At 61.4% G+C, this 27,690-nt stretch overlaps 2 protein-coding genes across 11 annotated transcripts in view; both read right to left on the bottom strand.

Moving 5' to 3' along the window:
* Positions 1–1,017: 1,017 nt before the first annotated feature.
* ITGA2B (integrin subunit alpha 2b) lies at positions 1,018–14,663 on the bottom strand. 4 transcript variants are annotated; one of them, XR_005952232.1, is made up of 35 exons: positions 14,474–14,655; positions 14,269–14,399; positions 14,093–14,190; positions 13,847–14,012; positions 13,729–13,778; positions 13,321–13,366; positions 13,016–13,141; positions 12,885–12,932; positions 12,596–12,639; positions 12,446–12,505; positions 12,264–12,316; positions 11,928–12,136; positions 11,636–11,818; positions 11,503–11,548; positions 11,321–11,425; positions 11,136–11,191; positions 10,903–11,054; positions 10,578–10,691; positions 9,758–9,828; positions 9,535–9,682; positions 8,984–9,076; positions 8,824–8,903; positions 8,628–8,702; positions 8,456–8,558; positions 8,213–8,365; positions 8,006–8,131; positions 7,728–7,841; positions 7,419–7,526; positions 7,221–7,343; positions 3,202–3,429; positions 2,216–2,308; positions 1,935–2,093; positions 1,673–1,849; positions 1,430–1,546; positions 1,018–1,144 (listed from the first exon to the last, which is right to left on the bottom strand). XR_005952232.1 is itself a non-coding variant. In XM_041398990.1 (30 exons), exons 1-30 carry the CDS (start codon positions 14,617–14,619, stop codon positions 6,801–6,803), a joined length of 3,117 nt encoding a protein of 1,038 aa, XP_041254924.1. In that variant the 5' UTR covers positions 14,620–14,662; the 3' UTR covers positions 6,679–6,800. The 4 variants fall into 4 exon arrangements, 2 of the variants coding, with proteins under 2 accessions (XP_041254922.1, XP_041254924.1); XR_005952231.1 differs by having other exon boundaries at positions 13,016–13,172; positions 13,729–14,012; positions 14,474–14,656; XM_041398990.1 differs by lacking the exons at positions 1,018–1,144; positions 1,430–1,546; positions 1,673–1,849; ... (1 more) ...; positions 2,216–2,308; positions 3,202–3,429 and adding an exon at positions 6,679–6,890 and having other exon boundaries at positions 14,474–14,662.
* A 1,429-nt stretch (positions 14,664–16,092) lies between these two features.
* The window catches only part of GPATCH8 (G-patch domain containing 8), a 56,206-nt gene continuing 44,608 nt past the window's right edge, over positions 16,093–27,690 (bottom strand). For all 7 annotated transcript variants that reach the window (XM_041398984.1, XM_041398982.1, XM_041398981.1 and 4 more), the window contains 2 exons: positions 22,399–22,529; positions 16,093–22,014 (listed from right to left, as the gene is read on the bottom strand). In XM_041398984.1, the coding sequence (XP_041254918.1) occupies positions 18,192–22,014; positions 22,399–22,529 (3,954 nt within the window). In that variant the 3' untranslated portion in view covers positions 16,093–18,191. The remainder of the gene's footprint in view (positions 22,015–22,398; positions 22,530–27,690) is intronic.

Raw genomic sequence — 27,690 nt, 5'->3', positions numbered from 1 at the left:
CGAAGGGGGCCGCGGGGCGAAGGCGGGGGTGCCCCGGGGGTGCTCGTCGGGCGGCTGCAGCCCGTCCACCGAGCGGGCGGCCCGGAGGCCGAAGGCTTCGCCGGGGCGCCCGTAGTCCTGAAGAAGTCCGGCCGGGCGGGGGTCAGCTCGCGGGTCGAGGGGGGCAGGCTGGGGGTGGGCAGGTCGGTGTCGCCCCCCGAGGAGGCGGTCTCCAGGTGGCTGCCCCCGCACAGGAGGTCCAGCTGGGACACCGAGGTGGCCTGGTCCCGGCGCGCCGCCTCCAGCGGCCCCGGCAGCGGCAGCTTGCGGTGCTGAGCCCGCGGCTTCAGGCAGCGCCGCCTGCGGGGACACGGGGGCTCGTGGGGAAGGGGGTCCCCCTGCTCCCTCCTCCCTCGCCTGCTGGAAGGAGCTCGAGGAGGAGAATATAGGGCATCTAGGCTTGCTGGGGAGTGGTGTGTCACCCCCCAAGTCCAGTTACAGGGCACCCAGGCGTGCTGGAAAGTGGTGTGTCACCCCCCAAATCCAGTTACAGGGCACCCAGGGGTGCTGGGAGTGGTGTGTCACCCCTCAAATCCAGTTACAGGGCACCCAGGGGTGCTGGGGAGTGGTGTGTCCCCCCTCCCAAGCCAGCTGTAGCACACCCAGCGGTTCCGGAGATCGGTGTCTGTCTCCCAAACCCAGCTAAAGAGCACCCAGAGGTGCCACAGGCTGGTGGTGCCTCCTCTCCATAGCCAACTATAGGGCATTTTGGGGTTCCAAGGGGTGGTGACTCCCCCAGAGTGGCTACAGAGCACTCAAGGGTGCCAGGAGGGTGGTGCTCCCTCCCCACAGTCAGGTCTAGGGCACCCAGGGGTGCCAGGAGGATGCTGCCCCCTCCCCACAACCAGTTATAGGGTGCAGGAAATGGTCCCCCCCAGCTATGGGGCACCCATGGGTTACAGGTGGGTGCTGACCCCCATTCCCACGTGCAATGTCGGGTTCTGTTCCCCCCCCCCCCACCATGGTCAGGACGCTGACCTGCAGTAGTAGATGAGGAGGCAGAGGAGGATGAGGACAAGCAGGGCCAGGGCACCCAGGATGGTGAGGAGGAAGATGGTGTGGTAGGTGGTGATGTCTGTCACACCCGCTGCCATCGCCACCAGCCCTGGGGACAGCAGGGTCAGAGGAGGAGCCCCCCCTGAGAGTACCCTGGGGGGCTGCCCTGGCACAGAGGGGCAAACAGCACGCCAGGGAGCTGCAATGTCCCCCCAGCCCAGACAGCCCTGGGGACAATGGGACTGGGGGCACCAGGAGCACCCCAGGGTGGTCTCAGCCCCTCAGGCAGCCCTGGGACAGGGGGGTCAGAGGGTGCTGCCACCCCCTCCCCAGCCAGCCTGTCCCCAGAGCCAAGGGACGCCGGCTGGGAGGGCACTCACAGGTGTCACCTTACCCGTGCTGGGGGAGGGCAGAGCTGCTGCCCAGTATCCCAGCTGGGAGGAGACGAACGTCCAGTACAGCTGCCGGCCTTCCTTCCGGATCAGCCCCGTCCCGTTCCGGACCCACAGCCCTGCGGGGACACAGCGGGCTGAGACCCCTCACCTCATCACCCCCACCACCCCCAGCAGGAGCTGTGTCCCCCTCTGCCACCCCCAACGGGAGCTGTGTCCCCTGTGCCATCCCAGCCAGCACTCACCGCTCTTGGGGTCAAACCTCCAGGCTGGCACACTGGTGGCCACCACGGCCGCGGCGTCGGGGGCCAGAGGGACGGACAGATGGACGGGGCCGGCCAGCGGCACCTCGGTCCCGTTGCCGGTGAACAGGTGGACGCTGACAGCCGCCACCGGCGCCAGCTCCAGCCACGTGCCATTGGCTGCGGGGACAAGTACGGGGACATCCCTAAGGGGGGCCACACAGGGTGCGCCCCCCACCCCCCAATCCGCGGTGTTCCCCCGTACCGCTGCCGTCCTGCTCGGCCCCGAGGAAGGCGGGGAAGGCGCGGGCCAGGCTGGGGCCGGAGGCGGCGGTGAGGGACGCGGCGAGCTGGCTGTAAGTGGAGCTGCGGGGCAGGCGCGCTGCCCGCCGGGGGAACTGCGCCCACGGCTGCCCACGGCCACCTGCGGGGACACGGAGGGTGGCAGCACACGGGGGGCTGGTGGTGTCACCCACCGCCATCCCCGTGGTTCGGCCGGGGGGCACAGGGCGGGTGGTGTCACCCATGGCCATCCCCGTGTCTCACCTGGGGATCCCAGGAGGATCTGGACCAGGTCCTCGTAGAGGATGAGCGTGGCCGGGCGCTCCGGGAGCAGGTAGAGGCTGATGGAGGCGTAGACTGCAAGGGGAAGAGGGGGTGATGGGGGACCCCAAAATATCCACACCTGGACCCCAAAAAGACACACACACTCCTCCCAGGGTTGGGGGGACTGATGGGGAGAGGGGGGAGATGGGGTCTGAGGAGGGGGTGGGGAAGGGGGACACAGCAAGGGGTGAGGTGCATTTGGGGCAGGGACAGGAGGAATGGTGGGGGCAGGCAGTGGGCAGGGTGGGGGCACCCCCTCCACAACCCCATCCATGCACCCTCCATCCCTGTTCCTGTATTCCTTCATCCGAGTACCCCCCATCCCCCATGCCCATCCTGCACCCCACAATCCCTGTACCCCCATTTCCACCTCCCCAGTTGGGTGCTCCCATGTGTGCCACCCCCCCAAGGTGACCCCTCCCACTGATGCCACCCCCAGTCTCCTCTGCCCTGGGGAAAAGGGCTGGGGTGCATCCCAGGGGGCACCCCCAGCTTCCCCTGCCCTGGGATGGGATCCATGGGATGGGATGGGATGGGATGGGATGGGATGGGATCCATGGGATGCTATGGGGGGACTTGGGGGCCACAGGACACGGTTGTCCCCTCCCAAAGGGGCCTGACCCCTCCCAAACACCCTTCTATAAGGGACCCCTACACTGAAACCTATTAGGGGTCCCCTGTAAGGAAGGGACTGAGGTCCCAGTAAGGGACTAAGGAACCCACACCAGGGCTCAGAGCCCCCAGTTAGGAATTCAGGACCTCCAATCAGACCCAGAACCCTCAGGAAGGGGTTGGGGATCCCCCATCATGGCTCAAATCCCCTCAGGAAGGGATTGTGCCCCCCTGACAGACTCAGAGACCCCAGTAAGGGATTGGGGACCCCCAGCCAGAGCTGCCCAGGAAGGCTGGCAGTCCCGGTGACTCACGTGGCAGTTTGGTGACGCGCCAGGGGACAGAGGCGGTGACGTATCCGCGGCGTGCGGCGGTGACGAGCAGCCAGGAGCCCAGGCGGTAGGGCACGGGCAGGACGGCGGTGCCCGAGTGGTCCGTGCTCCCCGCGGCCAGCGCGCTGCGGGCGCCGAACACGTCCAGGGCCGCCTGCGGCAGCGGGGCCAGCGTGCCGCTCTCGAACACCTGCACCCGCAGCAGCACCTCTGCGGGGACACGGAGGGGACACCGCGTGGGCACAGGGGACGGGGGGGAGTCACAGCCATTAACCCAGCAGGCACGGCCACCATGCCAGCAGGTGGTGGGACACAAACCGGGGGTCACAGACACCGTCCCCGAGGGTACAGCCACTGTCCCGGGGGGCACGACCACCGTCCCAGGGGGTCACAGCCACCATCCCAGGGGGTCACGGCCACCATCCCAAAGGGGCACAGACACCGTCCCAGCCACCATTCTGATGGATGATGGGCACCACACCAACAGGTGGTGGGACCTGTCTTGCTGGGTCATGGCCACCATCCCCATCACAGGGGGCACAGCCAACAGCATAGGGGGTCCGGCCACCATTTCAGCAGGTGGTGGAACACACCCCGCCAGGTCACGGCCACCATCCCAGGTGTCTCATGGCCACCATCCCACCGGGGATGGTCACCATCACAGCCACCATCCTGGTGGGTGATGGTCACCATCCCAGCAGGCGGTGGGACCCATCCCAGTGCCCACCATGCCCAGCAGGTCACAGCCACCATCCAGGTGGGGCACAGGCACCACCCTGGCAGGTCACAGGTGCTCCCCAGTAGGCAGCAGGCACCGTCCCAAGGGGGTGTGAGCATCACTGCTGTGCCCACCCTGTGCCCCCCTGAGGGGGCTCGTGGCCTCAGGGTGCCGTGCCCACCCGGTTGGGTGCACCCAGTCACATCACTCTCAACCCCCCCACCAAAGGCCATCCCCAGGTGCCTCTCACTCCTGTCCCAAGGTCAGGGGGTCTCGAACCCAGCAGGCCCCACAGCAGCAGGGGGAGGGATCCTCCCGGCAAGTCCCCGCTGCAGGGCCCGGCTCGAGGGAGGGGTGGGACCCTAAACCCCCGAGTGCCCCGGCCCCCCCGAGCCAGCGCCATCCTGCGCATGATCCGCAGCCCTTGGCAGCGGTCCCGGCTCCGGCGCCGTCACCCAGGCAACGACCTCCTTCATCCCGCGCCCCGGGGCTGCCGCCGGGCCCCCCGCAGCCCCGGCCCCCCGGAACCCCCCACTCCACTGGGCACCCCCCCCCCCCCCCCCCCCCCCCGGACCCCCCCCCCCCCCGGGGCCCCCCCCCCCCCGACCGCCCCGGCCCAGATGTGGCAACTGGAGAGGGGGGATTCGCGGCAGCTGCTCCAGCGGTGCACAGGGGCGGGGGGGGCGGGTTCAGGAACGGAGGGGCTGGGGGTGTCCCCCCGCATGGCGGGGACAGCCGGCACCCGCGGGCAGGAATGTCCCCGCGGCCTCACGTCGGCCACCGGCAGCTGCCGGGGGACAGCTGGCATCAACGGCCACGCCGGTGTCCGCCGGGGAGGGGGGGCCATGGTGCCACCCCCAGCGCGGGGACACAGGCACAAGCATGGCCCCGTCCCCACTTTCTGTCCCCCCGCCACCACCAAAGGGTACCCAGAGGGTGGTGCGGCCACCTGAGGCTCACTGACCCCTCGCTGGCTCCCCAGTGCCTCCCAGTCTGACCCCAGTGTCCCGCGAGCAGGGCGGGAGGTGCCAGGCCCTGGGGTGGCAGTGAGGAGCCTTGTCATGTCTGTCACCCCCCGGGGACGGGAATGGGCAGGGGTGACGCCAGTGGGGAGCTGAGCCAGCACAGACAGGATGGGTCGGGGGTGGGGTCACTGACCCCACACCCCCCCTGTCACCCCCGGGCACAGGGGGCTCTGCCAGGAGGATTTGGGGTGCAGGAGGGGGTCACAGGGAACCGCGGGGACCCCAAGGCCCACCCTGTCTGCCGAATGCACCCCCCACCATCCTGCACCCCCGGCTGCTGCTCAGGACCCCCTGCCCATCCACCATCATGCAGCCCCTGCCCTGGGACCTCCACCCACCATCAGACACCCTCAAGCTCTGCTCAGGACCCCCATCCACCCTCCTGCACCCCCAAGCTCTGTCCACGATCCCCACCCAACTTCCTTCACCCCCTGGTTTGTGATGCCCACCCACCATCGGGACCCCTTGGCGCTGCCCGGGACCCCCCCCCCGCCATCCTGTACCGCAAGGTCTGGCACCATCCCCAGCCTCTGATCCCCCAGGCTCTGTCCGTGACCCCCACCCCACCAGCTGCACCCCCTGGCACTGCCCAGGCCCCCCACCCATCACCCTCTTCACGCCGGTGGCCAGAACCGCCCGGGGAGAGCGGTTCAGACAGACGGACAGACAGACGGGGGTGCGGCCGGACAGACAGAGCCGAGGATGAACGGCGGATGGACAAGGGGGATGGAGGGGGGCGCGGGCGCGGAGGGGACGGGTGGCCAAGGATGGGGGTGTCGGAGCAGGGGGGCCGGGAGGGGATGGGGGTGTCGGGATGGGGGCGGCGGGGACCGGGCTCCACCTGCCGGAGCCGCCGGGCACGGCCGCCCAGTGCCCACCCCCGGAGCGGCACCGCCCCGGCACCGGGACCACCCCCGGCACCGCCCCGAGACCCCCAGACCAACCCCTGGTACCGCCCCAGACCGCCGGCACCGCCCCTGCAGCGCCCGAGAGCAGGGACCCGCCGCCGGTACCGCAACAGACGCCGGCACCCCTCCCCGGGACCGGCACCGGCATCCCGGGGCTGACCCTGGTGTCGGCAGCAGCATCTCAGGACCCACCCCCGACAGCGGCACCGACTCCCGGATCCGCCTCTGACACTGCTCGAGCCCCGGCACTAACCCCGGTACCGATCCCGACCCGCTGTACCCATCCCCGGCACGGCCCCGAGACCAGGACCGGGACTCGGCACTGCAGGACTCTCTCCGGTACTGGCACCGGCCGCATTGCACTGCCCCCGGTACCGCACAGGCCTCCCGGGACCCATTCCCGGCTCCTCTCCGAGCCCCGGTACGGGGACATGGTACCGGCACCGTCATCCCGGGACTGGCCCTGTACCGGCACCAGCGTCCCAGGACCCACTCACGGTACTTCCTTGAGCCTCAGCGTCGAGCCCCGGTACCGCAGCGGCGTTTCGGGACTGGCCCTTGGCACCGCCCCGATCCCCCGGTCCCACCCTGGGACTGGCCCCGGTACCGTGACCCACCCGCGGTACCAGCACCGGCCCCGGTCCGGATCCCCCAGCAGTGCAGCAGCCCCCGGGACTGACCCCAGCACCCAGCACCCCACTGCTCTCCCTGGGCACCCACAACGGCACACGGAGGTCCCCAAAAGCCTCCCTGTCCCCTGGCAGACCCCCGGTGCAGCTCCGGGGGGACACAACCACACCCCGTGGGCAGCACCCGAGGGCACGGCAGGGATTTATTGTCCGGGGGGAGCAGAGCGGGGCTGGGGTCCCACGGGCACGCGGGGGCTGGGGAAGGCGAGCTGGGTGGGGGGGGGAGCCCAGGGGGACCCCGCTAGTCCTGGGCACTGCCCGGCTCCTGGGCCTGGCCCGGCTCCTGCGGGTCCCCCTCGGCAGGCGGCCGCGTCCTCTTGAAGAAACCCATCTGGAAGGGGACACAGTGACAGTCGGGCCCTGGGGGACCCCGCAGCACCAGCCCCAGGGATCCCGCATCATCAGCCCCCCCGGAGATCCCTGTGGCACCACCGTTGGACCCCATGGCATTGCTCCTGAGGGACACCCTGACTCTGGGGATCCCCACAGTGTCACCCGCCTGGGACCGCACGGTGTCACCCGTGCTGCTGTCCCTGTCCTGTCCCACAGCCCCCACCCCCAGCACTGTGTCCCATGTCTCATGGTCCCTCTGGTGCCAGTGAGGCCCCACCACCATGGTGGATGTCACTAATGTCCCCATTGTCCCCCTGCACCCACTCACCTTCCACATGAGGAGGATGAGGAGGGTGAGGAGCAGGAGCCCGGCCAGGACCCCCAGCACCACCCACCACACCGGCACAGCCCCCTCGCCCCCAGGGCTGGCTCGCACCACGGAGGTTTCAGTCTGCAGAGGGACAGGTGGGTGACACCGCTGCCACCACGGCCTGTCCCCGTGTCCCCACACCCACGCCAGCCCTACCTCAGCCTTGCCGGCAGGCAGGACCCGGGGCTGGACGCGGTAGGGCATGGCCGAGGTGTTGAACCATGCTTGTGACTGGATGCGGAACTGCGTCAGGAGGTGCTCCCGCTAGGGACAGAGGGGGGGACAGGCGGGGGACACATGGGAACCTGGCATCAGGGGTGCTGGCAGTTAACAGGGCACCCATGACCCCACACATGGTGTCCCCAGGGTGCTCTCTGGGGACCACTGTGCAGGAGGGGATATTGCAGGGATGCCTTGAGGGCACAATGCCACCCCGTCCCCTCTGTCCCCAGGAGGGGACAGTACCTGCTGCAGGGTGTCCATCCAGAGCAGGGCGTGGATGCTGACCAGTGCCCGCTGGTCCTTGCCCAGGCTGGGCACGTGGCAGGTGATGTCCACGCACGTGGCATTGTCACAGTCCTGAGGGCGGTGTCCAACGCTGTGGGTGTTGGGGGGCCCCCACCCCAGGGGACACTCCCAGCCCTGTGCCCACCATGGCGTGCATGTCCCCAGGGTCACCCAAGGGATGCAGCCCCAGCCCTGCCTCCATCGGAGCCGGCAGGTCCCCAGGGTCGCCCGCTCACCACACGGACGAGGTCCCCCAGCCCCTCGTTCCCCAGCCCGGCTCCCGAGGGCGGCTCCGCCTCCCGGCGCTCCCGCTGGTGGGTGCCATTCCCGGGCGCTGCGGCCGTCGAAGCGGAGATCTCCAGCTGGAAGGGGACACAGAGGTGACACCCACCTCCCTGACATGTCCCAGCGGCCGCCGGCGGGCACGGTCCCGCAGCCCCTACCTGAGCGGGGTTGAGGGCGCGGTGGTGGGAGCAGTTCATGCCCCCCTCGGTGCCCAGCTCCAGCAGGTAGAGCAGGACGTGGTCGCCCAGCAGGTGGGGGACGGCGAGGCTCAGGGTGACCCCGCTGACGGTGCCCGGACCTTTGTTGTGGAGCTGCGGGAGGACGGTGGGTGATGCCCAGCACAGGAGATGACACCGGGGAGGAAACAGAGGGGACATCCCCCTAACAGCCGCGGGCATCACCTCATAGACGTGCTCCACCCTGATGCCGTGGTCCTCGAGCCGCCGGCTGCCCTCCACCCTGTGCCAGCTCGTGGGCAGCACCATGGTGGCAGGCAGGGAGTTGCTGGTGGGAGAGGGGGGTCAGCGTCCCCCTTCATCCCCCCGTTATCCCCGTGCCCCCCCAGACCCTCACCCTCGCAGCCCCATCTCTGCCTCTGCCTCCACGGGCACCGTAACCGTCACTGACGCGTGGCTGGGGCTGTTCTTGCTGTGGGGACACAGCCGGATGAGAGATGGACGCTGAGTATGGGGACATGCTGAGGACACTGAGTCCGAGGTGCCGGTGTCCCAGCAGTGGGTGGGGGACAGGGGAGACAGCAGGGTGTCACCTCCGCAGCTGGAGGTGGAAGGTGATGGCATCCCCCATGTCCTCCAGCCCAGACACACTCAGCTCCATGTCCACGGTGATCTGGGGACAGCAGAGAGGGGCACATGGGTGACCAGCCCCAGTGGGTGACAGGCACAGCAGGGACCCCCCTGTCCCCTTACCCGGGCTCCTGCTTTCATGGGATTGCCCAACTCGCAGAGCACCACGTGGGTCCCATTCTCCTTCTTGGGGTTGCAGCTCAGCTTCTTCTGCCCCTGCGGGGTGGGGACATGGGGTGGGGACATGTCATGGACCCCACCAAGAACCAGCCACACTGGGAACCTGCATGAGCTGAGGGCAGGGCTTGAGCCCCACACCCTGGACACCCCTGAACACCCATCACCAGTGAGGACCCTGTGGAGAGTGACAGCCACCAAGGGCAGGACAGGAACCCCCAGCCCAGGATTCCTGGGCACCCAACCCCACCAGGCAGCCCCGTGGAGGATGAGGGACACTGTGAGCCCCCCGATTTGGGTCACCCCCTGACACCCATCCCCACTGGGCACCCCCATGGAAGGTGACAGCCACCAAGGACATGGTGTGAGTCCCCCACCCTGGGCATCTCCCAGCACCCATCCCCGCTGGGCACCCCCAGAGAGACAGGTGATGGCCAACAAGGGCAGGACGTGACCCCCCCGCCCCGGTCACCCCTGTCACCCCCAGTCACACGCACCGGGATGGTGCTGCGGGCAGCCTGGTAGTGCGTGCCAGGGGGCAGCTGCACCCTCAGCTCGGCCTCGAAGGCGCCCTCGCCCGCGTTGGTGGCGTTGGCACGCAGGGACAGCACGGCCTCCGCCCCAATCAGCAGGCGCTGGCTGGGGCTGGGGACACGGGGACATCGTGGGCTCAGCACCCCGCGGGGACACCGGGCACTCCCTCAGCCCCCCGGTGCTCACGTGTCAGCAGCCAGGCGCAGGTCGGGCACGCAGAGGTTGTCATCGCCACAGTCCTCCAGGATGATGTGGGTCTGACAGGAGGACAGGGAGGGGACAGGGGGACCCCCCATCCAGGGTGAGATGGGGGAGAGGGAGTCACTGGGGACAGCAGGAGGCACGGGGGGACATCCCGGGGAGGGATTGGGCTGGTGGAGGGGCCAGAGGGGACATCCCAGAGGGGAGATCTGGGACAGTGCAGAGAGGAGACATTCCATGGAGGGACCGGGGATGGAGGGAAGGGAGGTGACATCTCCGAGAGGGAAGAATGGAGACAGCAGAGGGGGCATCCCCTGAGACACGCCAAGGAGGGAGCAGGGACAGCAGGGGACATCCCATCCCAGCAGGGGAGGGATTGGAGATGGCAGAGGGAACAGAGGGGACATCTTGGGGCTGGGAATGGGGACAGTGCTGGGTACAGAGGGGACATCCAGGAGAGGGACTGGGGACTGCAGGGTGAGCACAGAGGGCAGAACAGGACGGCCATGCCAGGGAGTGGCAGGGGCAGTGTGGGGCCACATTCCAGAGGGAATAAGGGACAGTGCGGGGGGGGGGGGGGGGGGGGGGGGGGGGGGGGGGGGGGGGGGGGGGGGGGGGTAGGAACCACATCCCAGTGGAAACTGGGGAGAGTGGGAGGGGGACAGGAGCAACGTCCCAGGGGGGTGTTGGGAACACTGGCACAAGCTGAGCCCACCCAGGCAGGGGTACCCACACGTGCCCTGGTGGGGATGAGCCCACCCCATGTCACCACGGTGGCATCCCCCCACAGCCATGTCCCCCCTACCTGTGCCTGCACCAGGGTGTCCCCGTACAGCACCAACCCCGGGGCCTCTCTGGGCAGCGTCAGGGCCACGCTCAGGGCCACCGGGCTCAGCTTGTCCTTGAACTCGGCCTCGTCCTGGCGACACCCATGGGCACAGCACTCTGCAGGGCATCCTGTGCCCACCCCACCCCACGGCCCCCAGCCATCCCTGTTAGCCCCCCCTCCTGGGACAGGGAGGCACTGTTATCCCCAATCCCTGTCCCCATCCTGGCTGGAGATGCCACATCCCCCTTCCCGTCGCCTCCATGGATTGTCGCCCTCTGCCGCGCTGTTCCTGTGCCCGTACCCGCAGGTAGGCGGTGAGGTTGCTGCACACAGGGGGTGTCCCCGGTGCCACCAGCAGCTCCCCCTGCCAGGACGATTGGTGTCCCTGCAGCAGCAGGACCCTCCGCGATGGCCGGGGCTTCAGCCGGTCCAGCTGCAGCTCAGCCTCCAGCTCTGGTGGGGAACGGGAGGGTGGCACTGGTGACACCCGCGGTGACACCGCAGCGGTGCTCCCCGGGTCACACTGGCACTCACGGATGCTCTGAGGGATGTGCTGGCCCGTCACGCTGACACAAAACACCACGTGGAAGCTGCAGGGGGACACCACCAACAAGCTGCTCAGAGACCTGTCCTGTGCCCACGGTGGTGTCCCCATGGTCCGCACGGTGGTGTCCTCATAGTGTCCCCACGGCAGTGTCCCCATGGCAGTGTCCCCTCACCAGCTGACACGGACGCTGGAGTCGGGCAGGACACAGTCCAGGATCTCAGGGTTCAGCCCGTCGGGGACACTCAGCTGGGTCCGGGCCACCACCACGGGCAGTCCCCTGGGGCACGGGGACATTGCTGAGGTGCCAGGGGACCCAAGAGGGAGCCCCGGACCACCGCAAGGACGGGCACTCACTGGTACACGGCCACCTTGGCCGCCCCGTAAGCCCCCACGAGCAGATCTGCAGGGACAAGCAGAGGGTCGGTGCCGGGGTGGTGACAGCGGGGTGGCAGGGCGGTGGCAGGGCGGTGTCGTGCCAGGGCTGTACCCGCGTAGCCGTTGCCGTCCAGGTCGGCGGCACCACGCAGCGCGAAGCCGAAGGCGGCGGGGCCGGGGAAGGGGCTGTCGAGGCGCTGGATGGGCACCGGCGCCAGCCCCTCGCTCTGCCCGCGGAAGATGAAGACCTGCCCGCTGCCACTGTCACCGCCCTGCGGGGCGCCCACGGCCACGTCTGGGGACAGAAGGGAAGTGAACGCCCACCCGCGCTCTCCTGCCTCAGTTTCCCCAAGGCGCGGCACCGGGGGTGGCACATCCTCCTCCCCGCCCCGCCGCGCAGTTACCGCCGAAGCCGTCCTTGTCCAGGTCCCCGAGGCTGGCGATGGCGGCGGCGAAGCGGCCGTAGGGGTGGGTGCCCGTCAGGGTCTGGGGGGGCCCGGCGAGGGGCTGCTGTCCCCGCCCCAGGTAGAGGTAGAGGCGCCCCAGCTCGCTGCGCTGCCCGTCGGAGCGCCGGGCCATGTACAGGGGCGCACCCACCAGCAGGTCATCTCGCCTGTGCCCGGAGCGGGGTCAGGGTCAGGGCACGCAGGTCTGGGAGCACCCAGCGGTGTGCCAGGCACGGGGCAGCACCCCTGGGTGTCGCCTAGGATGAAGGGGTGGACGACTGTCCCGGTTCTCACCCGTCCCCATCGACATCGGCCACTGCCACCGTGTGCCCGAAGTACGAAGCCACCTGGAAAGGGTGAGGGTGGCACCGGGGGTGCCAGGGGCACAGTGGGGGGGGGGGCTGGGGTGCTGTGGGACGGGGGCAGGAGCGCTGTGGAGCACCGGGGGTGCTGGGGGTGTCACAGGGCAGGGGTACCTGCTCGCTGGCAATGCCCCGCAGCCAGCGCAGGGTGTCCCCCGCAGTGAAGATCTCCACCTGCCCAGGGCAGTGTCAGATGCCAGGCCCAGCCCGGGGTGACACGTGGTGGTGTCCCCTGGTGTCCCCTCGGCACTCCACAGCACTCACCTCACCCCTCGTGTTGCTCTTGTTGGGGACCCCCACCACGTACTCTGTGAGGGATGAGAGCCCTGAGTGCCCCAGTGGGACACTGAGGGGGGCACAGGGATACCCCCGGCACTGGGGTGGGCACATGGATACCCCTGGTGCGACATGGGGCCATGAGGGCACAGAGATGGATGGGACCCCTGTCCTGGCACAGCCTGTCCAGCCCCCTCGGGAAGGGACCAAGGTCATTCTGGAGCCCCGGGGTGCCCCAAGCCCACCAACCCCCGTTCCCTGCACCCCTCAGCCCTACCTTTGGTTTTGGGGTTGCCATCAAACTCGCCCACAGCTACCGAGTATCCTGCAGGGAGATGGGCATTGGTGACCCCGGGGTATCCCCGCAGGAGCTGGCAGTGGGGCAGTGTGCCTATGCCCATTGCTCACCCCGGTACCCGTCCTCGTAGTCCCCAGACACCGGCTCCGTGGGGCGCCCGGGGCTCCCCAGCCACAGCAGGGACGTGCCGAGGAAGCGCCTGAGGATCTTGTCCAGCTCCACCGAGTACACGAGCCCTGGGGCACACCGCGGCGGGGGGAACCAGCACTGACGGGGCACCCGCTGCCACACGCCCTAGGCTGCCAGCGCCACTGCGGGTGGCACTTACGGGGTACCGCATGCGGGGTGCCCTCCTCCCGCCGTGCCCACGCCGGGAGCACCAGCCGGGGTGGCAACGCCGGCAGGAAGGACTCACCTGTGAAGTAGTACCCGCCGGGGGCACCCAGTACCAGCGTCCCATCCTGCGAGAGGAGCTGGCTCAGCACCACCCCGGGGCACCCTGGCATACCCCCAAAGCATCCTCCCCCAAGTATCCCCCATCCCAGTATTTCCCATCCTGGCACATTCCAGTCCAGCATCTCCCATCCCGGCACCCCCACCCCAGCGTCCCCCCCGCTCGTAGGACCTCTCCTCCCGGAATTCCCACTGCAGCATCCCCCACCTCAGCATCCCGACCCCAACATCCCCCGCCGTGACACCCAGGTACCATCCTGGCTACACCCTCTGCACCTCTATCAGCCCCCCCGGGCATCCCGGGTGGCACCCCGGCGGCGCCGCCCCCCGATGCCCCCAAAGTGCCCGAGCCCCTCAAATCCCCTCTCACCGGGGTGACAGCGGCGCTGAAGCCGATCTCGCAGTAGCGCTTGTCGTGCACTGAGGGCACAGGGCAGGGTCAGACGGACGCGGGGTTGGGAGCCCCCCCGCCCCCCGCTCCCCCTCACCGTAGTTCGTCTGGCGGTAGGTGCTGGCCATGGTCTGGTCTCGGCAGGGCGAGTACCACACCGCGCTCCGCTGCCCCGGGCTCCGCACGAAGCAGGTGCCCGTCGGGGTGCGGAACGCCTCTTGCTGCCCCTCCAAAGCGTTCCAGTGCTGCAGCGGGGCACAGACCTGGGCACGGCGATGGGACAGGCTGGGTGCCCATTCCGCCAACACCCAAGGCTGCCCACACCCCCTCCGGATGCACCCACCACCAGTTTGCCGTCCCAGCTGGTGACGGACGCTCCCAGCCACTGGTGCGACTTGTAGGTGTGGAACTCCAAGGTGCCCTGGCTCTCGCTCTCGTCCCCTGGGGGAGCGGGAGAGGGGGAATGTGCGGAGCTGGCACCCCCCGCGCCCGCTCCCCCGCCCCACGGCACCCACGCACCCGTAGTGTCGATGGGCAGGGGGTGGCAGGGGGTCTTGTCTGGGGGCCAGGAGCACAGGAAGACGGCGCCGGGCTGAGCCACACCGGGCTGCGAGGTGTTGGCACGGGGGGCCCCCACGGCCACGCTGGGCCTGGGGGGCAGAGCGGGTGTCAGGGTCGGCGGGCGTGTGCCGTGCCCGACCCCGATCCCCCGGTGCCTCCCTACCTTCCCTCGCTCATGTGGAAATCCAGGGCGAAACCGAAATAGCTGCCGGGGGGTCCCTCGTAGATGGTGGGGGGCTCTTGGAGAAGCCCCAGCGTAGGGGGCAGGCGCAGCCCCCCGAGGAGCAGCAGCACCCGCAGGAGCCCCATCGTCACCCCAAAATGAGGCCACAGCCGCCGTCCCTGGCTTATCTCGGGGGACGCAGCTGGGGCCGGGCCCATCAGGAATGGGGAACACAGGAAGGGCCCCCCCGGACGCATATCCGCTCCTGCACGGAGCCGGAGAGGTGCGGGGGAGACGGATGTGGCCGGAGCAGGGCGGGGGACAGGAGGTGGCAGTGCCACCGGGAGACACGGTGACAGGGTGGGGGACACGGCCACAGCAGCCTGAGCCTATCGCCCGCCGGGGCCGCACCCAGCCTGCCGCGGGGTGCCAGGCTCGGGGTGGCTATTTCGGGATGTGCATCTTAGGGTGGCTATTTCGGGGTGCAGGCAGTCCCTACCAGCGGAAATGCGGCGAGCAGGGGAGGGCAGCAGGGCACAGGGCCCCTCCATCGCCCCCGATATCCCCTCCGCAGCCGGATGTTGCTGACAGCACCGAGCCCGCCCGCACTGAGCATCACCCCCACAGTGTCACCTTCCCCAGGGCAGGGACACCCCAAACCCCTGCCAGGGCAGAGGCAGCAGCAGCGCTGGGCAGGGCAATGGCTCTGGCAAGGGACCGGGGGCAGGCTGGGACAGCCCACGGCCAAGTGAACAAGGCGTGTCCTTGTCTCCGTGTCCCTGTCCCTGTGGGAGAGCCGGTGCCCGCAGTCAGGCCTGGGGCAGCCGCGGGGCTCAGCCCTGCCCGGACAGCGGCATCAGCCCCTGAACTCCTGAACCCACCTGCTTAATTAATTTTAACTCTGTTAATTAAGCACAGTCAGACTGCCCGAGATCACCGGGAGCTCCTTGTGCCAACCCAGCGCCCGTGGCCGGGAGAGGCCCCGGAGCGGCTCCCGGGGACGCAGCCCGTGTGAAACGGGGCTTTTCTCCTCTCCGTCTCTGAAGCTGCAGGTGGGAAGCAGGAGAGGAGAGTCGGGGGGTTTTGGGGGGCACAGGGGTCCCCGCAGAGCCAAACGGCAGCTGGCCCCTGACGGGGAACACCGTCCCCGGAGCGGGGTCTGCTCCAGCCCTGCGGAGCAGCTGTAGCTGGGAGAGAGCGGCGTTTGCCCAAAGCCGTGGCAGAGCTCCGAGGGGTGGGAAGGGTTTAGCTGAGCCCGGAGCAGCTCCTGCCAGGACAGGACACCGGACTCAGGGGCAGCTGCTCCTCTTCGGGAGGTCTCGTCCCCAGCTTGCCGCAGCATCTGAACCCAGCTGGAGCCCACACCAGACCCCCTGAGGGCAATTATAATCCTTTCTTCTGTCCAATGCCTTCATTTCCTGTTTCTTTCAGCACTGCCGCACCATCCCTCATCAGCCACCTCCTCCCAGGGCCACCGCCAGGGATGGGCAGGTGGCACCTCGGACCCCGAGCCTGCTGGCATGCAGGGGGTGGATTTTTTTTCCTTTAATCAAACCAGGACTTTGGTTAGGAAAAGTGGCTGGTGCTCTGCACAACAGCTTCCCCCAGCATGATATCTCTTTTTCCACAAATCATTGATTTATTAGAAAGGTTTTTTTCCCTCATTTTACAGCATATATATATATTTATATATATATCTTATGTGACAAAGTTAAATACAGTCTGTTTATGCTTGTTAAGTAATGACAGGTTAATTATTTTAGCGCTATCCTGAAGTCCAAAAACAACCTCTGCCCACAGCACGATGGGGCCAGGGCACAGATGGGCCCTATGAAGCTCAGCTCTGACAGTAACACTGAATTGTTCGGTATTTACAGGAAATTGAGTCCCTTTTTTGTGACTGCTGCCACTCTGACCTGCTCCAATTTCTCATTTACATGGTGAGGGAGGCTCAGGGGGTTTTGATCCTTTGACTCTGCCTGGCCTCGTACTGCACTCCAGGAGGGGACAGGAAGAGGATGGGGAATGGGACTGGAAAGGGATGGGGATGTCACCACATCCCCACACTGCTCTGAAATCCCTCCCTTCCAGCAGTGGTGGCCCAAGGGCTGTGACACCTGCAGTGCGCCTGTGAGTGGGGACAGCAGCAGTGGGGACATCCCCTGCACTGGGGTGGGGAAGCTCCCATGGGCAGTGTCACCTGAGCTAGGTGAAGCTGGCAGAACTGGGAAATCCCTTACGGACTAAGCTGGGGTAACCCTCTGTGTGGGCTGGGAACAGTCCCAAGGCTCCTCCTGCACCAGCAGGGTCTGCACATTACTGTTTCCAAAGGGGGAGAAAAAGGAAATGAAAAAAAAGGGCTCCTATTCTCTGGGAGCACCCTGAATTCCTGCTGCTCCCCAGGCTGCTCCAGTGCCCATTCCTATGGCAGGGAGGAATGCAAAACCTGCCAGAGTCACTGTGACCCCCACACCCCTCACCTTGCCCAAGTCTCACCTGTTGATTTTTTTTTTTCTTCTGCAAAATTCTAAATGAAGATTTTTTTGTTTTTACATTTTATACTACATAAAAACTTCAAAAATACATGAGCTTGATAAAATATACATGCTTAGCTGTTTTGCATGTAGCTGAAACTATAAATTGAACCTTTACAAGTGTCTTGGGTTACCTACGGCAAACATATTTACACAGAAGCCACCAGAACAAGTACCACTAAGAACTGGCTGTAAAAAATATTATTGCGATATACTACAAATGTAACCTTTGATAGGAGCTACAAAAAGCAGCATCTTTGTTTACAGAGTTCAGTGCAATTCTTTACATTAAAAAAAAAATCCTATAAATTAATAAGGAAACCATCAGTGTTACAGAGGAAAGAACACGTTTTACATCCAGGCCGCGCTCCCCCGTCCTCTGTATTGCTTCAATTCCTAACAGGATTTTCCTTCTCTCTCCCATCCCAGTGCCTCTTTCCCAACCCCACAGAAGATGGAATTCAGAGTGATTTTTCCCCCCTTTCAGGAGAAGAGTGGTCACAGCCCAGACTGGAAGCCCAACCCCAGAACCTCTCTCCAGTATGGGATATCCAGGCATGGTTCTGGTGCAGGAGAACATGGATGCAGGATGGAGAAGGGAGCTCTGGGCACACACACAGAGCTCCTCCTCCTCTTTACACTAAGATCTTACTTCCACCTTTGCTGCTCACACCAAGAAAAACCCATGTCTGCAGAGACAGGGGCCAAGGAACCTCCTGCAATGCCTGAAAAGCTGAGGCCTCCAGTCCCCCTGCAGCCGGCAGCTCCCGATGTTCCATGACCAATTACAAGCCGGATTCAATCATGCTATTTAATTAGATGACCTCATTAAAAGGATTTTTAGAGATCCTATTAGTGTGTATGAAACCTCATTTATCATATACAAGGTGGCAGAAGGAAGATGACCAAGTGTAAGAATCCAGGGGGGAAAAAAGCCTTTCCAAGTGTCTCGCTGTTCTAAAGGTGAAATGGTTCTTCTGGAGCGGTGCTGCTGCGTGCACGGAGGAGTCGGAGTGAGACTTCCCTGGGACACAGCCAACTGCCTAGCCCTGGAGCCCCTGGCTTCTTTGGCTGCTCAAGAGTGAAAGGAAATGCTCAGGCCTCACCTGCCCGCTGGCTCGACTCTGACCCCTGACCAAAACGCCAAATATTCTCCTTACTCCGAGGTTCCTTCATTTTGTCCTTCATGTGCCGTGGCTGGGTGGATGCTGCAAGTCCTGTCCTGAGAAAATGGGGTGCAGCAGGGGGTGGAGGTGCAGGGCTGTGGCAGCAGCAGCAGCTGCTGGCCTTGGAGCCAGGAGGGTCGGGTAGAGAGCGTGAGGGACAGGGTGGAAGGTGAAGGGGCCCGGGTGGATGGCAGATGCCGGAATGATGTGGATGGGGTGGCTGGCCAGGAACGTGGCGGGGTGCCCCGGAATAATTGAGTGGGTCAGGTGGGACAAGGAAATGGGTGTCAGGTGTGGCTGGGGGATGTGGTGGACCTGAGCGAGGGGCTGCGGGTGCGGGTGGGGGTGGATGCCGATGGCGGCGGCGGCGGCAGCGGCGTGGTGCTGCAGGATGGCGTGCTGCACCGTCGTGATGGACGTGGCCGAGGCCGCCGCCGGCTGCTGGATGTGGATGGGCTGGAGCGCGGGCGCGGCCGGAGCCAGGGCGGCCGAGGTGGGGAAGGCCTTCACTTGCTTGGCCAGCAGCTGCTGCTGGATGTGCTGCTGGGCCGCCTGCTGCAGCTTGCTGTACTTCTCCATCTCTTCAGGCGTGAAGGTGATGGGCTGGCTCTCCAGCGGGGCTAGAGAGGAATCTTCTCCCCCATCCCGATCTCCTTCCAGGCTCGGCTCCCCACTCTGAGGCACGTAGCCAGGAAAGTGCTCAACATCTGGAACTAAGGGCATCATACTGGTTTCCACTGGGACCGGCTGGCTGCCCCCGTCCATAGGCTCCAGCCCATCACCATCGCTTGGATCCGAGAGGAAGTTGTGTGGCATGACCAGTTCTCCGGAGCCAAAGCACTCAGGAAGTGCCGGAGCGTCAAGGGGAAGGGATGGCATCTCCACAGAGGCTTCGTCACGTTTCTGCTCATCCAGAGGTTTGTCCTGAATTACCATCACCACATCTTCCAGGAGAGACTGGCTGGCCAGTTGACCCTCCTCCATGCCTTGGGAACCATCCTCAGCATCTGACAGCTCCTGCTCCTCACCCCTCTCCAAGCCAGACTCCTCATATCTTTTGGAGTTTGGTTTCCGAATGGTTGGCAACTTCCCAATTAAGGGCAGAACCGGTTTGTTGCCTAAGGAAGGAGGGAGTTTGGGGCCAAAGTAGCCCTGGGGAGGATCTTTGAGCTTTATGCCCACTTTGTTTGCTCCTGATAGCATCTCGTCAGTGACGCAGGGCTTCTTCTCAACCTTCCTGGACTGCACCTTTTCCAAGAGCAGCTTTGCAGTGACGGAGTTCCTCTCCTCAGGACTGCAGTCCCCTTCCGAGGCCCGCCCCATGCCAGAGCCGCTGCTGTTCTGGGACAGGGAGCTAGATCCTTTCAGATCCTCTCCCTTGCCATCCTCCTTCTTCGGCAGCGACCCTTCACCTCGGCCCGTCCGGAAATAGTGAGGAGACTGGGAGCGATAGATCTTGGACCTAATGAAGTCCCTTCTGCCAGACCTTCGCTCCTCGGGGCTTTCGTGGCCCCGCGAGCCCTTCCGTGACAGGGACCTCTGCGAGTGGCTGCGGGTGCTGCGGCTGCGGTCCCGGCTGTAGCTGCGGCTGCGCTTCCAGCTGCGGCCTGTCACGCTGCGGCTCCTCCTCTTGCTCCGACTGCGGCTGCGGCTGCTGCTGCGGCTCCTGCCCCGGCTCCTCGATCTTGACCTGCCTCGAGGGTGGGTTCGGCTCCTGCTCCGACTCCTGGACCTGCTCCTGCTCGAGCTGTAGTCATCTTCTGACGAGGAGTATTTGCGCCGCTTCGAGCGGTGGTTTGAGCTGTTGTAGTCTGAGTCATCCTCCGAGTCCTGGGAGCGCTTGGAGTGGCAGCGGGAGCGGTCGCTGTAGTCGCTGTAGCTGTCGTCCGAGTAGCTCCTGTGGCGGCTGTAGCGGCTGTGCTCCGAGGATGCGTCCGAGCTGGTGGAGTAGGACCTGTGCGAGGAGTGCCTGCGGCCCGAGTGGGAGCGGCTGCGGGAGTGCTCGCTGCCCGAGTCGTAGTCATCGCTGTACTGCGACGGGGACTTCTGGTGGCAGTGCTTGCCAGGGGAGCCCTCGTCACTGTCATCATCGCCACTGCTCTGCTGGCTCCGGCAGCCGCTCCGGGGCTGGGACAGAGCCGGGCAGCGCCTCCTCGCACCAGGCACCTGTTGCAGCTCAGCCTTGTGTCTTTTGCTGCCATGCTCTTGGCAGGAGTTACCCCCGTCCTCTTTTTTACTGCTGCTTCCCTCCTCAGCAGACAGGGATTTCCTCTGGGACTCCTGGGAGCATCGCTTTTTCTTCTGGAAATGGCTGCAGTCTTCAGACAGTTCAGGTTTCAGCGCCCGGTCTGACTCTGTTGAAAGGGAGGATTTACCTTTTTTGTGCCTGTGCCTTTTCCGTTTCTTGGGTTTCTCTTCCCCCAGCTCAGCTTTCCGGGCCTTCTCCTCAGCTTCCTCCTTGTGTTTGCGTTTGTGTCTGCTGGACTTTTTGTGCTTCTTTTTCTTTTTGTGTTTATGGGACCTTCCAGATTTACTCTTACCCGTTATACTCTTACTGCTGTCCTCCCCTTCTCCCTTACTGATGCTTCCCAGACTGGACTCCTGCTTGCTCTGGGATTTGTTTTCCGTTTTTTGAGCAGAACTGTTCTCTACACTTTCGGCCTCCTTGGCTTTGCTCACCTCACCAGGTTCTGCGCTCTGAGTGTTGTCTTTACAAAGCCCCCCTGGATCCTTGGATTTCTCTGCCCCTTTCCCTTTTGCATCCTTGTTACGGGAGAGCTTGAAGTCGAAGTACAGGGGGTTACAGCTGTAGGACACAGAGGGCTCAGCTTTGGTGAAGATGAGCAGCTCTGAAGGCCACTGCAGTGTTGTGCTCTCATCCTTACTCAGAACAGGGAAAAAAGGTCCCGTGGGGTGCTTTGGTCTCTCAGAGCCATCTCTGCAGCCCGAGGCAGGAGGAGGAGCTTCTTTAGCAGTGTCTGGCTCCGGGGGATTGCTCTCTGGAAGGTGCTTGCTCTCCTGTGTATTTTCATTCTCTGGGATGTCTTTTCGTTCTGTTTTGTCCTGCTGAGCTACAGTTTCAGTAGTACTCTGCTCTTTCTGCTGCCCCGTGCTCTCAGCAGCCTTTTCCGTGTGCTTGCTGGGCTTAGGTTTGGGGGAACTCCCCTTTTTCAATTCGTGCGCGTTTTTTTTGTTCACATTTTCTGCTTCCGTTTGCTCAGTAGCCTTCATGAAAAGCAGGAACTGAAAGTTGGGCTTTACTTTACAGTGGGCTGGGGGGATGTAGTGGTAATATTCTGGCTCCACGGCCGTTGGTCCATCTTCTCGCCTCATCTTCTTCAGTTTGGACAAGGTGCTGGCCAGAGCCCCGCTGTCCTTGTCGTGCTGGTCATCGTCCTCCGCCTTGCCATCAGAATTATTGGTGCCTTCACCCTCCCCAGACTTCTGCAGGCTGCCAGCCTCCGAGGACCCCCTCTCATCACCTTTTGCCCCGTCTGCAGAACTGGACTCGTCCACGTGGTCCTTGAAAACAGAAGCAATGGTCTCCAGCTTCACTGGGGTCTTCTTGGCAAAGGAAAAGGACACGCCAATCTTCTGTAGCGGAGTTCCCAGAGAGCTCTTAATGCCAAAGCTGATGGCCTGTGCCCCCTGTGATGTCTGGCCCGGCATCACAGTGCCTTGTCCAGTGTTCAGGAAGCCTCTGTCCGTGGTCATCTCTGAGGCCTGGCCGGAGCTCATCTGGACGAAGGAGCCGCTGTTGGCTGCGGAATCATCGTCGTCTCCACCTTCCTCGTCCACAGCCACTGTGGTGGTCCTGAACATGGGCCCACTTCCAGGAGCACTGGAACAGGGGAGAGAGAAAACACAGCTTACTGGTGTCCCTGTCCCTCTGCAGGAGGATCCATCCCTCAGTGGAGACAATCTTGCACAGTTCAAGTGCTCTTGCACCCAGACACATGCATTAAAATATCATTATACAGCCACTCAAAATTTTTAATAATGGTAAATTACTGAAGAAAATGTATTGCTGGATAAAGCAATTTGGGGATGCTCTCCATGATCAGTTTAGTGAATTCACACCTACCAAAAGCCCAACATGAGTCCCAAACACCAGTGTGAAACTTTGCCCCCAAAGCCCATGCAGTATCCCAGAGCAGGAATGCCAGCCCAGCCCAGGGCTGCAGCCCCCCAGGCTCCAGGGGTGTTGGGGACCACCCAGACTCACCACTCAGGCTGCCTCCTCTGCTCAGCCAGCTCGTGCAGGCGCCGCAGGGCTTTCTCCTGCTTCCTCTCATCTTTCCGGGATCTCGACGAGACATTGCGAGCAAATTCCCTTTGCTTGAGATCTTTCAACCTCTGAGGCAAAAGAAAGCAGGGATGGATCAGATCAAAGCTGTCTGTGGCTTGTCCAAGAGCAGCACTTTGCTGTAGCACTGGAAATTGTGGTGTCAAGCCCCTCCCCAGGGACATTCATTGAGCCAAGATGGAGCAACAGCATCTTAGCTCAACAAACCCCACGGAGCACACTGCCATCCTCCCAGCAGCTGAAGGAAAAGACAACTGGTGGTCACTTTTGGCTATGACTTCAAGTTCTGTGTATACCCCTTTCCAATCAACACTACTGGTTTTCTTTAGCATGGACAACAAAGCCGATTTCGAAGCAACAAGCAAATTCTGGAAGGAAAAGGGGAAAAGAAGAAGGATTGTTTACTTTGCTGCTCTTGCAGCGTGCAGATGTACTTGACAAACAGTGCATGACACGAGTCAAAAGCATGGGCCAAGGGACAGGAGGGATTAGCTGGTGCCAGAGCTACCCAGGAATGACATCTGACAAAAGCAATGTACCATTACATTGGAGAAGGAGCCAAAAATCCCATGCAAATGATTTCATAAGCAAACCCAGAGTACAACATACACCACCAACCAGTTACTTGTTTCCCTGACAGTAGTTCTGAGAGGGTCAAGAAACAGACTGCTCTAAAGGCAGGAGGGTCTCTTGGGGTTAAATACCTTGGGGGCGGGGGGGGGCAGAAGCACCAAGTTCCCCAGAAATCTTATAATGAGGGAGCAAACCCAATCCCAAGGAATTTCAAACATCCTAATATCACTGAGGAAGTCTAGGTAGTCAATTTTATAGAAAATAAACATCCAAGACTTCAGAACATTTTGGAAAGTCCTTGTCTCAGAGCACTAGGGAGAAGAGGCTGCTGGTTTTTCTTGGAATATATGTGGATATTCACAACACTTTTTTAGAGTGCTCTACAGAAGTTTAAGTAACAGAAAGCAACAAAGACAGACCTCTACCATCCTAAAGGGACTCATTGTTTTTTTTAAGTGCACAGTTCAAAACCCTTTCAAAGGGCCCAGTTCCAGAACGCATCTTGTACTCAGCTTTTGGAAAAAGTTTCATGTTTTTCAGGCATTTCATGCAGGGCCTGGGAGACTAACGAGACTCAGAGCAGGAGTCACTTTGGAACAATTCTTGTACAGGATGTACAAATCACTGGTGAATTCTAAATACTTCTGGCTGGCTGACTCTGCCTCTTTCCTGGAGCAGAGTCAGACTGCCACACACAGAAACAGTGGATCTGGAAACCAACCCAAAGCTCAAATTAGAGGAATTAAGCTGGCCCAATGTAAAGAGAACATTGCTTTGTGAAAAAGGGAGAGACTGGACAAGACAGAGGATTCTCTTACCTAATTGTATTTACTAAATGTGGTTGATTGTTACCAAAATCAGAGGGGAGGACACACAAAAATGATACAACTACAGACACCAGTAGAAAGAAACTCACTCTTGTGATCTGGACTCCCAAATTAGAAGGGTTTGCTTTCAATACATCAGCTGAAAACGTCACATCACAAAGAAAAAAAGAAAGTAAAAATATAACAAGAGTGGAAGAGAGGAAAAAAAAAAACCAACAAGCAAGCATTACTAGAGAGCTGTGGGGGAGTGTGCCAGCTACTCTACGGAGCGGGAGCGGAGCCACGGGAGCGAGCCGGGGTCTGCAGCACGGACACGCACGGACACAGCCATGATCCCACCTGGAACAGCAGAGCTACTCTCACCAGGACAAGTAAAGGGCTCAAGGGTTTTGTGGTGTATGTTACATGTTGAGGAGTACATTTTTTTCCAAGAGGAAGGAAAAAAAAATAAAATAGATGGACTGAGCAATGCTATCAGCTTTTTCATGCTGATTTTGAAAGTGTGTCTGAAATGCTCTGGGAAGTTACAGCCACCAACAGCTGACAAAACTATTTAATGGGGGCTGATGCCAAGTCTAGAGATCATTCACCCATCTGGAAAAAGGTATGACCCAGCTATTTACCAGACATGAACTGTGACCTTTTCCTCTCGAGAGGAAGGTGCAACGGTGCACTCAGAGCCCCCTGAGCCCCAGGCATGGTCCTGATCATCCTCCAGGACACAAAGTGGGCTCAGAGCTGTTGGGAACATGCAGCTGCCCCCAGGCTCTCCTGCCTCCATTACATGGAATTTGAATGCACACAGAATTAAATGCCCATTATTAAATGCTGACCTTTGTGTGTTTCTGCTCCCCCAAACCTCCCACTGTCAACACTTCAAATTTAGAGGTGTGAAGCAAATGAACTACCCCAAAGCATTGTAATCCAGAATATGCACCACAGCAACTCCCAGCTGCACCCAAACCTGGGCCCTTTAGGCTGACAAACCACTGGCCCTGGCGTCAAGACTGCTGAGAATTTGGTACTGCCAAAACTGGGGAAGAGTTGGTCTGGTTTTCAAAGGACCAAGAGATCTCAAGGCTGAGTTTCTTTTTGTCACACAGGAGTCAGGAGGAAAAAGAATCTTGCTGGGGAAGTAAAGGATAGAAAAGCTCACAAATGCACTGTGCCAGCTCCTTGGAAATGCACAATACTGAACAGAACATAGCTCAGCTTTAGACTGAACTAAACCAGCAGACCTATCACCAGAAATGACTCCAGGTGTGCAAGAGACCTGGCTGGACTGCATTACCTTCCCTAAATGCATCCTGGGGGAGGGAAAAGGGGGAAAACAGGAGCCCACACTGCTCATCTGTACGAACAACCTGCTGCAGGAATGAAAAATACCCAGAACTTTTCAAAATAACTTGTAACTCTCCCCTCATTGTTTCAAATATGTCACTGAAACCAGTGATTCATCCCCTCAAGAGTGGATAACCAGTGCAGTACAGCCCTGCCCACCCTGCTGCCCAGTCCTGACTGGGAAGGAGCAATCCAAAGAGAGTTTCATTGGCTGAAGGGAGCACGTGGAGCACTGAAATGCTGCTCACACACTTCCAGGTCTCAGCCTGCCCAGGAAATCATCTGAACTAAACAGATATTTAAGCTCAGCTTACACTGAAGAAATTTCCATCTAATCCTGAGGAGAGTGTTATTCTAATCCCCCAAAAACCTCTAAATGACTTTTTGGACCACACCATCTGTGCAGGTGTGAGTGAAGCTGGAGGTGCATGGAACTGCCCCTTCCCCAGCACCACGGAGAAATTCCAACAAGGATTTAACACAGCCACTCAACCATCCTCAGGGAGCTTCTCCCCTCCACAAGGAGCCCTGGGAACTCATACTGTTGAGGTGAATCTTCCCTTTTAAAGTATTCCTATTGTGCTTAGCAAGACAATGATTTCTTTCTTCAAGGATTAGAGCCAAACCTGTATTAAATCAAACACATGCTTCATGCTATTACAAGATTTCAAAATTAAGGGGCATTTTTTTCTCCCTGGGCAGTGTGTTTTCTGAGGAATCAGCAGTTTATCCAAGCAGCAACATCCTTCCAAACTGCAGGATCATGGGGACCATAAAGCCAAGGAATATTCTGCTGGTTTATTACTTCAGCTGTCAGAAGGGCTACACTGCAGTGACCAGCAGTGACACAAATCACCAGCACTTACATAAAATTTCTCCAGATTTCCACATGCTGTAGGCAGTAGTTCACTACCTCCAGCCTTCCTGGGGTCTATTAATAGCTGCCACCCCCCTCAGCTTTAGAACAAAGAACAGTATTTTAAGTTTCCAGCCTTGTTTCTAACAAAATTCCAAACTCGTCTCTGCACTTCCACAAGAGTGCAAATAGAGTTCCTAAAGAGCAGGTTTGATATCAAATCTGCAGCCACCTCTGCTCTGCAGCACAGAGAGGCCACAGTGCTGGATTATTTCCCAATCCCTGCATGGCTCAGGAGGGGCCAAACTGGCAAACACCACCAGTACCTTCCAATTCTCACAAACCAGCTTAAACCAGCTGCACCACTGCTGAAAAGCTCCTGAGAGCCCATCCCTGGCACAGCAAAGGGGGGAAATCCAGGGGGGTGAGCAGGAGTCAGGAACTGCTGCAACAGGAAAATCACTGGATCATCACAGAATGTCCTAAGTAGGAAGGAACCCCCAAGGATCATCCAGTCCCACCCCTGGCCCTGCACAGACACCCTAACAACCCCACCCCATGAACCCCACCTCTGGGAGTGCTGTCCAAGCACTTCTGGAGCTCTGGCAACCTCAGGGCCATGAAAAAACTCAGCACACCTCAGATTTTGTTGATGAGATGGTACCAGGTAAGACTTCCCCAGAACCCAGCTGGGGTGCAGAGCTTTACAGGCTCAGGACCAGCAGTAAATGGATTTTCTCCATTTAAGCTGACAAAGCCACACATCATCACTGAACTGAGGCCCAGTGAGAGACATTCTGCCTAAAAGTGCAGAGCAGAAAGAGCCTCTGTTATTCTCACAAGGCAAAAGCACTGTCACCAGACCTAAAGATGTGAGACTTTCATGCCAAACCTCACACTGAGATGGGTCAAAGCAGATCCACCTCTGGGGCTTGAGGCAGGAGGCAGCACCCATGACATCAGAGCCCCCTCCTCCCTTGCCATTGTTCTCATGTCTCTCTGCCAACCCACATTAAATAAAATAATAATAATAATGTACTTTTCATTCTGTGCCAGCAGATTTCTTGCTTTCTGAACTTTTGATGTCTGCTTGATTCTTTGCCCCAAAAGCTTTTGGGAGTGAACGACACCATGAAACACAAGCTCAAAGGACGGGAACCTTGATCATTTTACTGAAGTAGGAACACAAGCCTGGCTTATCTTTGGTCATCAACATTCCTTGCACGCTTATAAATGAAGTGAAAAGAACAGAGGGGAAATGGCCTGCAAATGCTGTTTTATTTCATCTTAATTTCCTCCCTGGAAGGAATCAATATTTTTCTTAGCTGGATTAAGAAAAATATAGAATGGGTTGGGTTGGAAGGGACCTTAAAGCTCACCAGTGCCACCCCTTGGCATGGGCAGGGACACCTTCCACTATCCCAGGCTGCTCCAAGCCCCAGTGTCCACCCTGGCCTGGGGCACTTCCAGGGATCCAGGGGCAGCCCCAGCTGCTCTGGGCACCCTGTGCCAGGGCCTGCCCACCCTCACTAGGGAGAATTTCCTCATCATCTCTAACCCCAACCTACTCCCTTCTCAGTTAAATCCATTCCTTTTTATCACTCCATGCCCTTG

Source organism: Onychostruthus taczanowskii, unplaced genomic scaffold, assembly GCF_017590055.1.
Source record: "Onychostruthus taczanowskii isolate IOZ18803 unplaced genomic scaffold, ASM1759005v1 scaffold151, whole genome shotgun sequence".
NCBI classification, from domain to species: domain Eukaryota; kingdom Metazoa; phylum Chordata; class Aves; order Passeriformes; family Passeridae; genus Onychostruthus; species Onychostruthus taczanowskii.
This window is presented reverse-complemented; position numbering and strand designations above follow the sequence as displayed.

Coding starts and splice junctions, on each gene's coding strand:
- ITGA2B (XM_041398988.1), bottom strand. CDS start 14,619: ATGGGGCTCCTGCGGGTGCTGCTGCTCCTCGGGGGGCTGCGCCTGCCC. Junction 13,367..13,728: donor TCAGCGCCGCTGTCACCCCG/GTGAGAGGGGAT, acceptor CTCCTCTCGCAG/GATGGGACGCTGGTACTGGG. Junction 12,137..12,263: donor GCCGATGTCGATGGGGACGG/GTGAGAACCGGG, acceptor CTCCGGGCACAG/GCGAGATGACCTGCTGGTGG.